Below are 18,044 nucleotides of genomic sequence, written 5' to 3'. Positions count from 1 at the left end.
CTGATGGCATGATAGTGCTGAATAAGCACAGAATGTGACCAATGAACAATGTACTGTACCCACCCGCTCTCCACTGATGTTGACACACACAAAGCAGTAGTTGTCCGATCTCTTCAACAACTTGAACAGGGGGAACTTCTCTGCCTCAGTCCACAACTCCTGAAAATAAGACAGTCGTGAGTTCGTGAGTGGGTGGGTGGGTGGGTGGGTGGGTGGGTGAGTGAGTGAGTGAGTGAGTGAGTGAGTGAGTGAGTGAGTGAGTGAGTGAGTGGGTGGGTGAGTGAGTGAGTGAGTGATCTGTTTGAGAGAGAGAGACAGTGATAGAGTTAGCTCCTAGTAAAGCATTCTGCAGATAATGATTATAAATTCTGGATCCTAATTAGGGAAAATCTGGGATTCAAACCTACAATCAAAATCCATGACTTTCAAGTCCTCAACCATAATCTTATCTTCACGATAAGGACATGCTGTTTTGATCTATGTTTTTTTCTGCTTATGATTGAAATAAAAACAAATTTGAGTAGCTCAATATTTTCATCTCATGGTCGACACAAGCAGCAGCCTATCAGTGAGTGAATGTTGTTTTATGCCTCCATCAACATACCAGCGACATTAGTAGCCTGTGAATAACATAAACCAAATTTGTGTAGTCCAATATGTTCTTATTTTATGGACCACCTCCGTGGTCTGGTGGTAGATGTTAAAAGATGGTACTTGTTGTTACCCTGTCTGGCACTCGGCATTAAGGGGCTAAAACAAGGACTGGTCAGTGCGGAGTCAGTTTTTACTGTGTCTGAGTGGGGTATTCATGTTAAACTGCAGCATGGTATCTCAGTAAGCTTGCACTATAAAATCGAAATTAGTCCGGACTAGTACAAGCACACACCGTCACGCATGCACGTTCACACGTTTGCACACTAGTGCAATAATCTTGAATGCAATGCTAGACCCAATTTCACCTCACCTGTTATTTCATGTGGAAAATAGGTTTTGCATGGGAAATCAATGTCCATTCAACATTGAGTGGTTGGTTGGTTGGTTGGTTGGTTGGTTAACACCGCACTCAGCAATATTCCAGCTATATGACGGCGGTCTGTAAATAATCGAGTCTGGACCAGACAATCCAGTGATTGACATCATGAGCATCGATCCACGCAATTGGGATACGATGACATGCAACCAAGTCAGCCAGCCTGACCACCCGATCCCGTTAGTCGCCTTTTACGACAAGCATTGTCGCCTTTAACGGCAAGCATGTGTTGTTTCACAGAAACAGGTACAGCAAGTCATGTGGGACACTAGCACAGGCGTTTACAAGCTGTACCGGTACATCACACAAGGCTGAGGCTCCTTCACAAACGTTCAGCTGAGAAAACCAGTACACCTGACAAGTCACACATGCAATATATTTATCAGCTATCAAGTTTCAAGACTTATCTGTGAGGAAATAAAAGTGCTTGACAATATGTCTATCTTGTGACTGCCATCACACTTTCAATGAGATAACTTGAAGTGCAAACAGAGTCAGGCGAGACGCTACATAAAATATTCAAACAGAGCGACAGATAAGCTGGAGTTGCGGAAAAAAATGGAGATTTTTTAGAATATACACGCATGAGGAAAGACAATAGTATACAACAACACTGTATAATTACCAAATGTAGCTGTAATTCTTCACAGAGAATTATTTACTGACTGAATGCAAGCATGACGCGTACATGGACTCTATGGCAGGGGATAATACATAAAAATGGCATTCCATCTTGCCTATTGTAAATATCGCTGTTGAAAGTTCATGCTACACATTGCACACTCAAGTCAGCACACAAACAGATACCAATTAGATTGAGTACGATATTAAGCTGCTTTTAGAAATATTCCAGCAATATCGTGGCAGGGGGACAAGAGAATGGGCTTCACACATCGGGAATCGAACCCAGGTCCTCGGCGTGACAAGCGAACGTTTTAACCACTAGGCTACCCGACCGCCCCCAATACAAATTAGAAGTAACCTGAAACATCATTTGTTGCAGAATTATTACATAAAAATGTCTTCTCCTTCATGTCCAAATACCCAACTGTGAACAATCAGTTGAGAGTAAATAACGGTACTCGGTGGCTCCTGAAAGTACCTGGAGCCCTGTTAAAGGGGCATTGATCTAACGCAATTCCCCGGGACTGGTTGTTGCCTTTGTTATTGTTTTTTCCCAGTGAGTACCCGGATGTATAGCCGAAATCTAGAATAGTTCGCCACCTCTGCTGCGCCATTCGTAAGCGCATTAGTCACTTTTATGGGTAGTAATAAGGGCGTATGGTCACATTGATCAACAAAATGAAATACAGTTTTCGAGATAATAAGGAAATGTAGGTATCTTTGTGGGTTGCATCGGTAATCGTGATGAAGTTTTGATAATTCACTTGCTTGGTAATTTTGCGATTTTCGTTTACACTATTTTGACTTGCAACACAAAGTAAATATTTCACCTGAGCATTGCTTTTTTTTATAGTGTGTATATTTTTTTACTGTCAAATGTGTAACAAATTTATTAAACGTCTAAATATTCAGTTATTTTACAAAGTGACTGAAAAACATTTCCATCTGTATTATTATGATAACGAATTCCAAACATTTTGATGTTTAATGTCATCACCAAGAGACTGAAAATGTTACGTTGAAAAGTACATTTCTATCTTGTTTGGCTTCAAATCCTACAGCATAATCTGTTGTGATGTTTGTAGGCCCTTTTGATCGTCTTAATCAATCTGGACAGATTTTTTAGTCAAAATGATTGAAATATTTACACATTTTATAAATTGCCTGAGGGAATCACATTTTACACATTGACGGTAATATATACACGCTTACAAAGGAAAAGACCTGTGAAAACAACGTCTATCGCGCATTGAAGAATTTCCCAACCAAGACGAATCGGTTCAAATGAAGGAAAACAAAATGCAAATATCATAATTACAACCTACCAAATTTATGTGTATAAATTTTAGGCAGCTTCCTTGTTCGAGGAATGTATCCGTGAATATCCACACAAAGGAACAATATCCCACTCGTCTGCAGCTGTACAAAGAAACTTATTCGATGTCACGTGTCTCAGTAACAATCAAATATTTTAAAAGATATATACTTGGATTGTTTCAGGTGTTTTACATAGGTGTCAAGTCTCAATGGTCGGCTGAGAAAGCCCACGTGACAACTATTTTCATAACGTCCACGGTTCCTAGTGATAGGTAACAATGATCAATCAATCAACGTACTATCAGTTAACCCTTTGAACAAAGTATGTTGTTTTTACATCGGCACTTCACGCCATGATATGAGTGTATTCCCTTTGTTTTAGTAAACCTAGACATGTAAACACTCACTCTTGACATATCCACTGTGCAAGATAACAGTGATTAATCAATCAACGTATTTTCTGTTAATCCTTTGATGACTAGGAACGATCCGTTGATTAACAAAAAAAAGTAAATCAACTGATCATTCATCTCTTGCTGGGCTGCCACGTGCATATTACATAACACACTTTTCACCTCACTTCAAACCTGGATTTAGATTGAATAATTACCCCAGACACAATAAATGCCAAATGGGCACCTTTGTCAGGTAATCTAAGTGGTGCTACCACTAATTGTACCTGTAATAAATTCATTAACTGAGCATCAAGTGAATGACGACAAATACACAAGTGTAGGGTTATACGAGAAAACGTGAATGACAACAAGGGAGTAGTAATCGTATTATCGACGCAAGCCGAAATCCGAAAAAGCTTTCACTGCATGGATACTTTTTTTACAATTAAACTATAACCATCTTGGGTATTTCCAAATGACGACATCCGATGCTCTGCTGTTCTTTTTGTCTGTTTGTTTAGGCTGAAGAAATTAATTAACATGCGCCCTTTGTCGAAATCTTTATAGATCACAGTTAACCAATCAGTGTTTATGCAAAAATGCGTAAAACAAATATTGCCTCCAGCCTCCAAGTTTATTTAGCGGTCCTTGCAGACGGTAGCCCAGTCTCTGGTCACGCTCAGTTGCGTGGCGTATTATCCGGGTACTCACGGGGGAAAAAACAATAACAAAGGCAACAACCAGTCCGGGGAATTGCGTTAGATCAGTGGCCCTTTAATATGTCATGATGTCAGGTCAGGCAGGTCATGTTTGTGTTTTTACAAGACAAGCTGTGAAAAATATATAATTGTATGAGAGAATGCATTGTTCTCTTTCAAAGAGTTTCTGTGACTGGAGTGTCACAATGCATTTGATCAATAATCTGAAAAGTTACAATGTGTTCATGTGAGTGAGTAAGTGTACATTGTACACATGTTGGGAATTGAACCCGGGTCTTCAGCCTGATGAGCGAACGCTTTAACCACTATGCTACCCGATCGCCCCTACAATGTGTCTGTGTAAATTCACACTGTGTTTCATGTCAACCACGTATTTGTATGTAAAATCACAGTGACATTTGATAGGTCATTGAAACATTATCAAGGATGTTGCCAACAAGGATATAACTTCCTTCCTGCTTGTTGACTTGTCTCGTAACAACAACAACCTGTTAGTGAGTGAATGTTGTATTATGCCTGTAAACTAATTGAGTCCACCTTCATTAGTTGGTGGACAAGCTAAGGTTCATTTGTTTGGTATGGTTGCTTGACCATGTTGACAGGGGTTCACAAATGTTGACAGGGGTTGAGGGGGGAGTTCACAAATGTTGACAGGGTTTCACAAAAGTTGACGGGGGTTGAGGGGGAGTTCACAAAAGTTGTAAAGGGTTGAGGGGGGAGTTCACAAAGGCTGACTGGGGTTGAGGGGGGAGTTCACAAAGGTTGACAGGGTTTCACAAAAGTTGTCAGGGGTTGAGGGGGGAGTTCACAAATGTTGACAGGGGTTGAGGGGGGAGTTCACAAAGGTTGACAGGGTTTCACAAAAATTGACGGGGGTTGAGGGGGGAGTTCAGAAAGGTTGACAGGGTTTCACAAAAGTTGACAGGGGTTGAGGGGGGAGTTAAAAAAAATTGACGGGGGTTGTTCACAAAAGTTGACAGGGGTTCACAAAGGTTGACAGGGGTTGATGGGGGGAGTTCACAAAAGTTTGCAGGGGTTGAGGGGGGAGTTCACAAAAGTTGACGGGGGTTCACAAAGGTTGACATGGGTTGATGGGGGAGTTCACAAAAGTTGACGGGGGTTCACAAAGGTCGACAGGGGTTGATGGGGGAGTTCACAAAAGTTGACGGGGGTTCACAAAGGTTGACAGGGGTTGATGGGGGGAGTTCACAAAAGTTTGCAGGGGTTGAGGGGGGAGTTCACAAAAGTTGACGGGGGTTCACAAAGGTTGACAGGGGTTGATGGGGGGAGTTCACAAAAGTTTGCAGGGGTTGAGGGGGGAGTTCACAAAAGTTGACGGGGGTTCACAAAGGTTGACATGGGTTGATGGGGGAGTTCACAAAAGTTGACGGGGGTTCACAAAGGTCGACAGGGGTTGATGGGGGAGTTCACAAAAGTTGACGGGGGTTTACAAAGGTTGACAGGGGTTGAAGAGGGCTGACAGGAGTTGACAAGATCTGTCTGGTTGACAGGCTGCTCAGCACCAAATAATAATGATAACGTTTCTTGACAACTAATTAACATGTGTGATATATCATATAAGTGTCAGCATCTTCAATAAAATTGCAGTCGCAAGTTGGTATGGATTATCAGACATACATTCATCTCCATACTATCATGTCTTTGGATATCAAGTCCATTTGACAACATCAATGTATACCACGGCATATTTGTTATTTGTTCTCTTCAGGACATGTTTTCAGGATGCGATTAAGTTTCTGATATGTCCCTAAAAAAACAGTAACTAGTAGTTTCATTTCCTCATTCTCGGTCAATACATGTGGTCGCGTGAGGGGAGTATATTTACAGATCCTGATCGTGTAACAGGTCAAGGTCAACTAAAAAAATCCTTCCTGTTTCTGTCACTAGTTACCAGGATATCAACATGACAAATAACCCATGTCTGCAGCAAATGTCAGAAGACGTTCCCAATTGAGAATAAAGCATTTCCCAGATCATGTTAATATTAATAACGAATGTTCTGGCTTTGTATCACTGACAACATGTTTGTACAACTAATTTTTAAAAATATTTAAATAATTTTTTTTTAACCAACCAACCAACCAACGAGAGTTTTCACAATCAACATCAGAGAAAAAAGATTAAAAAAAAGGTCTGGCCTCATTGACATGGCATCAGCAGACCTAACGTACAAGGTAGTCTGTCATGCAGACCCTGAAACAAATATATCCAATACAGCCCATGCAAGTCTATGATATTTAGCAAGTCTAGATTACTGCAGTATCTGAAAATGAAGAGAGTCTCTGGACTCCTTTAAATTATATTTCAATCTTTAATTAACAACTGTTTTTGTCCATAAATATTTTCAATTCAGGGACCAATGTTAGTCTACATTAGGGCTGATATGATTCACTTGTGTATTCAGTGAATCGAACTGTATCAATTCATGAACTGAATTCGTTATTCACTGCAAATAGAATCGAATATATATGAATATGCAATCATGTGCATTTACATACCCTGTACCTAAAAATATCCATAAGAACACATTATATGCATAGATTTCATCAAAAACAACACTCTTATAATATTTAATTTGACAGTAATGTGGTCACTGGTATTTGTTGCATTTGAGCAGATACTGGTACCTGGATAAGTGCAGCAAAAATGTACAATATATTAATAATTAACAAACCATGTCAAATAATTTATGTCATTATTGCTTCACTGAATATAACAAAAAATACATCAACTGCTGACTTGTTGTATTTATGAATTAATATTGGTATTCGTTACCCTACATTCGTGATATGAATCATATTGGCCTCATAGTGTGTTCCTTGCAGCCCTGGTCTACACACATGGGATGGGAAGGACATCCTGGTTGGCTGACGGAGGGGACAGGGGCTTCAATATCCATGAAACTGTGAAGACAGTTGGGGAGGAGGGATGAAAGGAGGGGAAGGGATTCAAGGAAAGTTGTTGAGAAGGTGGTGAAGCCTGCAATAAACAGCCATGGAAATAAGCTGTAAGAAACAACTGCGACCTCTGAATATCATACATCAATGGTGCCTGGCAGCCATTGGTTCAATAACAGCTTGATAACACAGAATTCAGAGTGTTCGCCAAAGACATTCATGTTTACTGTACCACCCTTTACTTAAGTCGTGAAAATCAACTCTCTCAAGTCTGCTTGCATGTCAGTGAGAGCTTTGAACAAAGGGCAAGGTCACCACCGGAATAAGAAAAGACAACCGTGATCTACTCAGCGTTTTACGCTAGGATAGGGAATGTTATTGTTCACCTTTAGGATATTTTGGGCCACATAATCAGAAGTCAGGCACACTTCTACGGATTTGTTTAAATTATTTGTATCGGCAATGTTCACTTTAGGTGATCTGGTTGTGAATAAACAACTCCCGAAACAGTGCCACAAAATACGCTTCGAAGAGGACACTGATGGCACAACTGGATCATCCCAAGTAAGTCTAGATATCTGTCCAGATAGTTTGAACTGACTTCATTTCACCACGCTTATCCTTTTACGTTAAATCAAATTGGAAGTTGCGAAAGTAGTCGAGTAGTCATTGGGACCATCGATCTATTGAATGGTAGTCGAACATTGTAAATGGATATAGCTTGATTATATAATGTCTTTGGAAACTTATATAGGCTGCAAACCGAATTTGATGCGTGTGACTATCTTGTTTGGTTTAATAAAGTGTTTGTTAATATCCATTGCTCACATGAGATTGCTTCAGTTCTGCCTTGTAGTTCCAAAATGAATGAAGTCTCACGATTTATTATGAATGAAAATAGTAGTCCTGGTGTGACAGAGGTCACGGTTATCCAATCAAAATGAATAAAACAAGGTCAACCCTGTACGACACACGTGTGACGTGTAGGATCAAAACCGCGTCCAAGGTTTTGTTTGGGAAGTATGCCCGTGGAGGAGGGAAAGGGGGGAGGGCCGATAGCCCCGACCCCCTTTCCCGAGGCCAAGGGCATACTTCCCAAACAGAACCGAGGGCAAGTTTTGATCGCACTTATGAACTGATCAAAGATATGATTTAGAAATAATTTTACTAATTGGTATTCACATGAATTCATTGATATTTACTGTTGAGAGTTTAACTGCAATACGCGGGGAGTACATCCGCGCGCTGCACGTGACGCACGCGCTTCAGGCCCGTTGTAACAATGAGCGCACGTGGTTCAAGCCAGTCGAATGAATTCCACTGAAGAGGATGGACTCAGACGACAAAGATATATTTCTGACGCAGTCAGTTTTTAAAGAATCGGCATCCTGTGCTGAAGAAGACAAGGAAAGTGATGACTTTAAATTCCGTTTTGGAGATCCACTCTCAAAGCGTGAAATAGCCAAGAAAATTGAGATCTGTGTCCCTAGAACAACATGTTATAAAAATGACTGGGAATTCTCAACATTTAAACGGTGGCAAGAAGAACGCAAGTCACGGTCAATTGCGGACAATTTGGAATTACCGCAAAAGTGCTTGACAGAGGATGTAGTCGAAATGAGCTGCTACTATGAACACCGCTTTCAAATATTTCATTTTGAGGCGAGGAAACTGGACGGCACCCAGTACACGGCGGATACTGTACATGGACTGTTTACCGCTCTTCAGAGTGGCTTGAGGCTTAAAGGGTGAAAGGACATTAATTTGTTTGAGGATCAACAGTTTGAAGAGAGCAGAACATGTCTGGACGCTTTAATGAAGGAACTTTCTAAAAAAGGACTGGGCAGCTCAGCCAGGAAGAAAACTGAAACTATATCAATGGACGACTAAGAGCGCTTGTGGAGTAATGGTTCATTAGGCGAAGACGACCCTCAGCAACTTGTGGATACGGTTCTTTATCTTACCGGTAAGTAAAGTAAATCACACAGTTGTTTTTCTTTATATCTTTGAAAATCACTTTTACAAATAGTATTAACTAAATCATTGGAATTTGTTCATTCACACATAAAATTGAAATATTAATGTGTGAACCTTTTTGAACACAAAAGTTTAACAGTTTGTTGAAATAATTAACTGAATTTTCATTATTGTTCATATTTGCTAAAATACACATTTTCAAAACATTTACACAGGTTTGCATTTCGCACTGCGAGGAGGAAGAGAGCATACAGCGCCGAGGCTGTTCTCAAACCCCCAAATAACAGGTCCCCACACTGACGATAATGGCAGAAAGTATCTACTCTACACGGAAGACGCGTGAAAGACTAATCACGGTGGCCTGAAGCACAGGAAGCTGGTTCCGAAACAAGTTCGAGCGTATGAGAACGCGGACAACCCTAATAGATGTTTTGTGCGTCTCTTTGAAAAGTACAGGTCTTTGTGGTAAGTGTTAAAAACACCAATGCATATTGCATGTATAACCTAAGTTTATTTAGGGGTTTGGGAATTATGTATTTGATAATCGCCATATATAAATCTTGACTACATTCTAAATTGTGAATGAAATTTTCAGAAGGTGGAGTATCAGCCCATTCAATGCATTGTTTCACAAAAACAAATATTACAAGTGTCCCTTTCTATCTTATTTCCCCCAGCAAACCTGGTCAACATACTGAATACTTCTACTTCACTCCAAGAAGGACTAGAACGTCGAAAGACTGGTATACTGCAAATGCCATCGGCCACAACACCTTACAAGTTACCGTCAAAAGACAAACCATTCCTTGAGAGCAACGGCAGCCAATCGATTGTATCAAGGTGACATTGATGAACAAATGATTTGCGAAATTACCGGTAGGTTGATAAACATTTTAGTCCTGCAGTAATAAGAAATTGTTATTCAGCAAAAGTCATAACATATCAAAGAAATATTTTTTCCAAACCAGTAAGATGGTCTTTTTTATTTATATATATGGTAATATTGGTGTTTTTGGAATCTGTAATAGTTTTTAAGTGTATTTGTATGATGTATGTGTAATACTTTCAGTAATCAAAACAATTTGTTTCAGGACATTGGAGTGACGCCGTTCGAAATTACAAGAGAACTTCAGACAACCAAAAGGCAACGGTCTCTGACATACTTAGTATGTCGAAAAAAAATGAACTTGGCAACACGTGAAGAAGCTGATCCGAAAAGAGCAGATGACCAAAGACCTGAAGACGAACTAAATCGAAATGTGACGCTCAATTTCAATTTCAACTAATATCAGTAAATAGTTGAGCCATGTTGAATTGTTCTGTTGTTTTTTTTCATGCAGAAAGGTAATTCAATACAAAGGGTATTCTTCGGGACAAAAACCAGGCTTTCATTAGAAAATCTCCTGGGATTTCTTGCAGAAAACATGGGGCTTACCCTGGGAATGCCCGGGGATTACCCTGGGAATGCCCGGTAAACTACCAGTAGAGGTTTAGTCGTTAAAAGAAGACCCTGGCGAGACAATAGAGTGACGTCACTAGAGGTTTACAAGTACGGATTTAGCATCTCACCACCTGTATCTTCACCACGTCAAGCAGGGCTGGCCGGTTAACTCAGGTACCCGGGTCAGGTGGGTACTGAGTGGGACCCAGGTACCCACAAGATTACCTGGACCCCTGGTTAGTCACGTAATATATTGTTTCATGACAAAAATTCACTATACATAACTACATGGTTACACGACAATTTTAGGTCTCAAATTTCTTAATGACTTTGAACATGTTCCTTCTGACTTATACATGTTTGAACAAAGCTAAAACTTCAGTCAACTTCAGTGTATGGTTGACCACATCGTTTTATACGTGTCTCTAAATACATTTTGCCACGGCTACTGTCAAACTTTTCCCAATTGGACATTTTGTACCTGTCTCTTGACACCAACAGCGAGTACCCGGGTAGGGTCGGGTAATAGGCATGTGGGTACCTGGGTAGTAAATTTGGACTCATCCCAGCCCTACTGTCAAGTAGAGGGACTTAGATGGGGTCCCAGCCCCCCAAAAGTCTGATGATGAAATGAAAATGACACATCGTCACTGTGACAATGTTGAAAGAAAACGAATCAGCAGGAATGATCAAGACATTTTTCATGGATTATCTGCATACAGTAATCAGGAACCATTGATATTTGGCGGGAGAGACTGATCAAAGAGGAGGAGGAGCCACACACCCTGAGGACCAGGATGCCGTTGTACAGAGCGACCTTAGCACTGAGATGATCGTAACTCAAACTTCAGCGGTAGAAACTAACAGGTTTGAACCACTAGTCCTTATCATGATAACATATAGCAAATGCTTAAAAAGGGCAAATTTCTACTAGTCCTTATGACACCTTAACTATTGGCAAGGACTACAGGACTAGTGCCAATTTCTAACGCTGGCCTTACGACAGTCTTAGCGCTAAGATTGTTTTTAACAACGGCACCCTGTTAAATCAGGTTTCCACTTATCTTCTGGATTAGTGGCGAGGTGAAATGGGATTTAAGATCATTGCACTTATGTAGCGACATGCATGCACATGTGTGTGGTTGCTTGTACTAGTCCAGACAATTGCATGTTTTAGGTGCTAAATCACTAACATACCATGATAACATACTTCATACCAGACATAGCATACTCCGAGCCTGCCAGTCCTTGTTTTATCTGCATAATGCCAAGCGCCAGGCAGGGTAATAAAAAGTAACATCTTTCAGTAAGACAGCGATTGAACCACCGACCTTCTGCTCTCCTGGCAGATGCTCTATCCACTAGACCATGGAGGAGGTCTTTCAAGAATAATCTTAAGATACAATTAAAAATTCTAAGGCTGATCTTACCTGTTTGATGATTTCAAACGGCTTGTAGAAACTTGTTTTGATTGGAATGAGAATACCATTAGGGAGGAGGTAGTCGATGCTAAGGCTGTCATCCGTTAGGTTTGAACTGATGTCCGCCAGCACCACTATAGGTGGCATTATGGGATATCTAAAGGGAGGTAATCAAAACTGAACATTATTTTACATTCACTATATATGATATCGAGCAAGTAAATATTTTTCGAAAACCACATTTGGCAACAACCCATCTTCATCATGGCAGCTTGTAAATTGTTGCGTCTGGACCCGACAAACCAATGGTTGATATCATGAGCAACATCCCACTCCATCAAGGCACAATGACACCAAACAACTGAGTGATGACATGCATAGGTTACTGGGAGCCAGTTCTACTCCGGAACCCCCATACACTTTCATGCTTGTCGTAGGAGGCTTGGGTGGTCAGGCTCTCTGACTTGGTTGATCCATGTCACTGTATCCCAAATGAGTAGATCGATGCTCATGATGGCATCACTGGATTGCCTAGGCCACATTCAATTATTTACAGACCACTGTCATTTAGCTGAAATATTGCTGAGTCAGCGTTAAGCAGCAAACATTTCACAGTGCATTGTTTTCTGAAAGACATTCATCCTACACCAGCTACTAATCTTAAGAGCAGGCTAGGGAATGTTATTTTATGTGAAGGTCAGCAATCTACAAGATATATCATCTCACCAAGGTAAACCAGAGGTTGATAGCAGGAGCAAGAAGTGAGTGAGTAAGTTTGGTTTATTGCCGCTTTTAGCAATATTCCAGCAATATAACGGCGGGGGACACCAGAAATGGGCTTCACACATTGTACCCATGTCGGGAATCGAACCCGGGTCTTCGACATGACTAGTGAACGCTTTAACCACTAGGCTACCTGACCGCCCCTAGGAGCATGGAGAGGTGTTTATTTGTTTGTTATTTAACATCACACTCAGCAATATTCCAGCAATATGACAGCGGTCTGTAATTATTCAAGCCTGGACCAGACAATCCAGTGATTAACATTATGAGCATCGACCTACGCAATTGAGATATGATGATATGCATCAGTGAGCATGACCCCTCATCCAGTTTGACGCCTTTTACACCAAGCATAGTTGCCTCTTTAGCAAGCACGGGTTGTTGAAGGCCGATTCTAGCCCGGATCTTTACGGTTCGCTAACTGTGTTAAAATCATGACAAACGTGGCGCAGTCCTCAAGATATCTGAAACTGTATTAATTCAGACTAGTTCATGCACCTACATTTCAACTTTGATAACTTTTGGGACCAGAGTGCAGCCTGGTTTTGTCTGGTGCAACTAGGTTTTCGTCAACATGCACCTGGAGCAAGTTTAATCAGGTTCCTTAAATTGATCCCTGGAATTGTCTTGTCACATTGTCACATTGTGAAACCAGGCTCAGTGTGCCAATATTGCTGACTGTTGCAAAAATCACTCAGACATCCTTACCGTATTTGACGTAATAAGCGCCCTGCTCTAAAAAGCGCCCACAGAGATATTTGCTAATACATTGGATAGTGAACGATCCCAATTAGCACCCCTTCCGATTGATCAATGTACACAAGACTTATTTATTCATGTATAATACGCACTTGTGTGTTATATGCACCCTTAACATGCTTAATTATGGGCAATTAAATTCTGGAAAAATTATTTCTGTTGTATATAAACATTTCAGGCTGTCAGCATATACCACGAAATTTATGATCTTTCAAAAGTCTGATAAGAACCTATTTCTGATTTTGAGAGCGCCCTGGTTGCTTTTTAGGTTAAATACGGTATTTCCATTTTACACGTGAGTGGGTGTATAGGAATGAGTGAGTGAGTGAGGTTCTGACAAACCGAGAAACATAATCTTGGCAAACCGAGATTCGAACCCATGGTCATAGGTTTCTAGTGTGCCCAAGGTACGCTACTCTTCACAGCAAAATGTTGCGCCTGAGACGTCAGGCCTGGGATGGGTATGCAGAATGGTGTTTTGTGAGTCAGTAACCATGTCTTCAACACTGGGGTGCATATGCAGCTTGTTAGTTTGCCAAAATTATGAAAATGGCAGAGGGGTCGCTAAAGAGGTAAATATATCCTGACTTTTAGTCATTTTGGACTTCATCTACATGAAACTTTCAGTCAGACACTTACAACCAATCGTAGTTTTCTCTACATGAACAAATGTAAAACATACCATCCACTTATCAATGACAACTTTCTCTTAAAAACAAGCCATCATCAGAGTATTTACAATGGTTGTGTGGGTGATCCTTCATCCGCCCACCCACCCGTTACATAGCTGTCAACCCCTGGATGTCTAAATGAGCCAGGGTGCAGGGTGCAACCTCGCGTATGAGCGTGACATAGGTGATAAATGCGTGAGACTCACGCAAGATGCGTGAGAGTTGACAGGTATGCTGTTAAAGCATGAGTCGTGATAAATATGACCGTCTAAAAAAACGTATGATGTCTGAAAACCCATGATCCCACGATATTTGCTGTGACCTCAAATCACTTTATAATTTTCGTATAATACACTATTGAGCAACATCATTGATCTACTTTTGCAACAGTAATTTTCCATGTTATAATCAACCCTATTTTATACATTAAAGTTTTAGAAAATATTAGGCCTACTTAAGTGGTCAGTTCAATAGCCAGTCAAGGACATATATATATATGATTCGGGTTCTCGACAATCATAATTCATTGATCATAATTCTAAATAGGCCACAAACATATAATTCCCGGATGTCAGTTCCAATAAATTATTACTTTTGTTCAAACGGGGAAGTAGAAACGAAGCATGGTTCGTGAGCAATATAACTGTTTAACTTTCTAATTTCGAAATTCTGAGTTGATAACGAAAAATGTGAAGTGACACAAATGATAAACATGTAATGATCGTTGTGCAGCACACCCACACACCATCTGCCATTTGCTGGATAAATGTGGACACTTACCAACGTGAGAACCACCCCTTTCTACCCGCACTTTCTGACATATTTGTTGATGACGATTTGTGCTGATTTCCATTTACTTCCTGGACGTGATAACTCGTCGTGTCGTATCTCACTACGCGCGAAAAACATAGTCCCCGTACTGGAACGTGTATTAACTGCAAATATTATGTACTGAATATTGATGCAGATGGGTTGAAGCAGAAGTATCACATTCTTTGTAAACATGTGCATCTTTGAAATTGTCGTTTGTGATAAAAAATATTTTCTTTGTAATCCTACGCCTTCGAGCACTTCACAATTTGCAGACCGCGGAAAGCACAGAAGTTCAAAATCTAGCTCGAACAGCTGATATGTTGCAGATAGCGCATGGTTTTAGTCTCAACACAGAAACAGCCATCAAAGGTTATTGCAGACCTTAATTTGCAATATTACTACATAATTGATATTCCGTTTACTGTTGCAAGGATAAGAACAAATGTCCTCACTATTTTGTCGGTGAATATAGGCCTATATTTACCATGCAGTGTTAACACACACATTTTTCTGATTTAATATTATAATATAGCGGCTAGATTCCATAACGATATGCGTATATCAGCATATTTTGTACAGTCCATGACCCTTATCAACTGGCACTATCACTTCGTTTTCAGAATCCCAGGATTATAGATCAACTACACAGGCGCATGCGACGTTGGTTATTGGGTGCGCGCACACCTTTTTTCAGACACATTTTGTCCAGTTTACATATCACTGTATGGATATGATAAAATAATCATCAACTGTTGCTGAGATGTTTTTGTGTACTCTTCATGCTGAAACCGGGAACAATTTTAACCGTGGTATAGAGGTTTTAACATAGTATAGTATTTCGAACAAAGTGTCTTCTTGTTTTACGCTGCTTTTAAGCAATTGAATTTGTCATCCATATCTTGACATGAAATCCTAAATGGGCTTCACAGATTGTAAGCCTGCCAATGTTGTGAATCGAATACAGGCCTTAATTCGGCGTGACGAGTGAACGATGTACATACCCACGTGTCCCGCCCCACCGTCTCATCAGAGGTTGTGAAATATGTAGAATCATGATCGAATATGCTACTGTATTTTGTAAGTTTGTTTCAAGTATATTGAAAAGAAAGCCAAGACGAACATAAACCACAGCATGTATGGTCATGTTACTAAGAAAATTAAGGCCCATAAAAGTTCCGGGGTAGAAGAGGTCTTCAGCAACCCATGCTTGCCGTAAAAGGTGACTTTGCTTGTCGTAATAGGCGACATGTCGTATAAGAGGATCGGGTGGTCAGGCTCGCTGGCTTGGTTGATGTATCGATGCTCGTGATGTCAATCACTGGATTGTCTGGTCCAGACTCGATTATTTACAGTCATATAGTTGGAATATTGCTGAGCTCTGCGTTAAACATGCAAACAAACAAAAAACTAAAAAAAACCCTTTAAAATTGACAACTATAAATTAGAAACTAACCTGCTAGGCAGGGGAAAAGAAAGTACACACTCAAATATTAAGCTGGTCATGACAATACCTGCTTGACTCTGATACTCAATTCGTGAAGCATAATAATACTATGACATATATCACCAACGAATAACCATCTTTGATTCTTGTTAGTTTCATTTTTAATCACCATCAAACATGGGTGTTTAGTTTTGTTAACCCGCCAGTTTATTACAAAACATGAGTACAATGACATTGTTGAGTCTAGCGCATTAGATTAGATGAGAGTCCGAGTGCATGTCCAGCCTGGACCCACCGAGATACCGCGCCGCATCCCATGCAGTGAAGATCCGGGTTAGAATAGGTCTTCAGCAACCCATGCTCACAGTAAGAGGTGACCAACGGGATCGGGTGCATGGTCAGGCTTGCTGACTTGGTTGATGCATGTCATTGTATCCCAACTGACTCGACCGACTCTCATGATGCAATCACTGGATCATCTGGTCCAGACACGATTATTTACTGACCGCCGTCAAACAAGCTGGAATAGTGCTGAGTGCGGCGAAAACAACAAAACAAACTGTGCGGCAGTTAAACCTCATCTTTGACACAATATACTGACTCCGAGCCAAACCATTGTTTTATCCCCTTATAATGTCGAGCGCCAAATAGGGAAACAACAGGTAACATCTTTTAAAGGCTTCAAATTGGTATGACGCGGCCGGGGATCGAACCGCCGACCTTCCTGTATTCACAATAGTGGACCACAGGGAAGGTCTCCATGGGAATTAGACAGCACCGGTGCAGCTTTATCCCGACCGCCTGCATGCACATTTACAGTCCCCTTCTGTAGCGCACGAATACACGAAGCGCACAAGTAAGGTTTCATTTCAATCAATAAAAGGGCAGGCGAACTTGAAAAGGCGAGTCTTTAATCGGCGCTTAAAAGGTCTGGGCCCGGTCGTTCAGAACCCGGTTAACTCTTAACCAGCCGTTAATTTACGTCATTGTTAACTGTGCGTTCCAGTTAACCAAATAGCTATGGTGTTTTATCAAAGCATGGTTATCGTCAACGGTTGGTTAAAAGCCCGGTAAAGTCATCGATGCTGTTGCGGACAACATTCGATACGACACATGCAGTGACGGAAGTGCCACCGCTAAGAATTTAGTATACTATTTAACCTAATATGTGCTTTAACCAATGTGTTTAACCTTCACCATGTGGTAAGCTAACCTAATTGTTATCCATTTAATCCCGCATCAGTAATTTGACGGCTGGTTAACTAACGTGTGGTTAAATATTTAACGGTCGGTTTGGAGTTATCCTAACTTTAAAATAGCCGGGTTCTGAACAAACGGGCCCTGGAAAGTTGATGAAAAAAATCAAGTTCGAGTGGTAGACCGGTGCCCTCAGTTTCAGGGGCAAAGGAAAACTGAAAGGTTTTCCTTCGTGTCACAAAGCTATGATCATACAGCCATTGTCACAATATATCTAAGGTCAGTCAAAGTTCATATTTCAGGTTAAGTTAAAGCGTCGGTCCACGATGACACGCTTATCAACCAAGTCACCATGTCTGACAGACCAGTTGGTCGCCTCTTACGAACAGCATGGCTTGCTGTGGTTCCATTCTACCCCAAGGGGTAGTCAACAAAACTGGTGGTTAAGAGTAGGATTCGTGAGGTAAGGTATGGGTGATTATTGGTCTGGAGTGAGTGAGTTTGGTTTTACGCCGCTTTTAGCAATATTCCATCA

At 40.8% G+C, this 18,044-nt stretch overlaps 1 protein-coding gene and 1 pseudogene across 2 annotated transcripts in view; one reads left to right on the top strand and one right to left on the bottom strand.

The window, feature by feature from the left end:
- LOC139471868 (phosphatidylinositol 4,5-bisphosphate 3-kinase catalytic subunit beta isoform-like) overlaps window positions 1-14,924 on the bottom strand; it is a 57,761-nt gene extending 42,837 nt beyond the window's left edge. For both annotated transcript variants that reach the window (XM_071254370.1, XM_071254371.1), the window contains exons 1-3: window positions 14,836-14,924; window positions 11,852-11,999; window positions 64-159 (exon numbers count right to left, since the gene is read on the bottom strand). In XM_071254370.1, coding sequence (XP_071110471.1) covers window positions 64-159; window positions 11,852-11,989 — 234 coding nt within the window. In that variant the 5' untranslated portion in view covers window positions 11,990-11,999; window positions 14,836-14,924. The remainder of the gene's footprint in view (window positions 1-63; window positions 160-11,851; window positions 12,000-14,835) is intronic.
- LOC139471887 (uncharacterized protein KIAA1958-like) lies at window positions 8,026-9,824 on the top strand (annotated as a pseudogene).
- Window positions 14,925-18,044: the final 3,120 nt, after the last annotated feature.

Source organism: Haliotis cracherodii, unplaced genomic scaffold (assembly GCF_022045235.1).
Source record: "Haliotis cracherodii isolate W230 unplaced genomic scaffold, xgHalCrac1.p SCAF_23, whole genome shotgun sequence".
Lineage (NCBI taxonomy): Eukaryota > Metazoa > Mollusca > Gastropoda > Lepetellida > Haliotidae > Haliotis > Haliotis cracherodii.
Note: the sequence above shows the minus strand (reverse complement) of the source record. Positions and strands in the feature narration are given on the sequence as shown.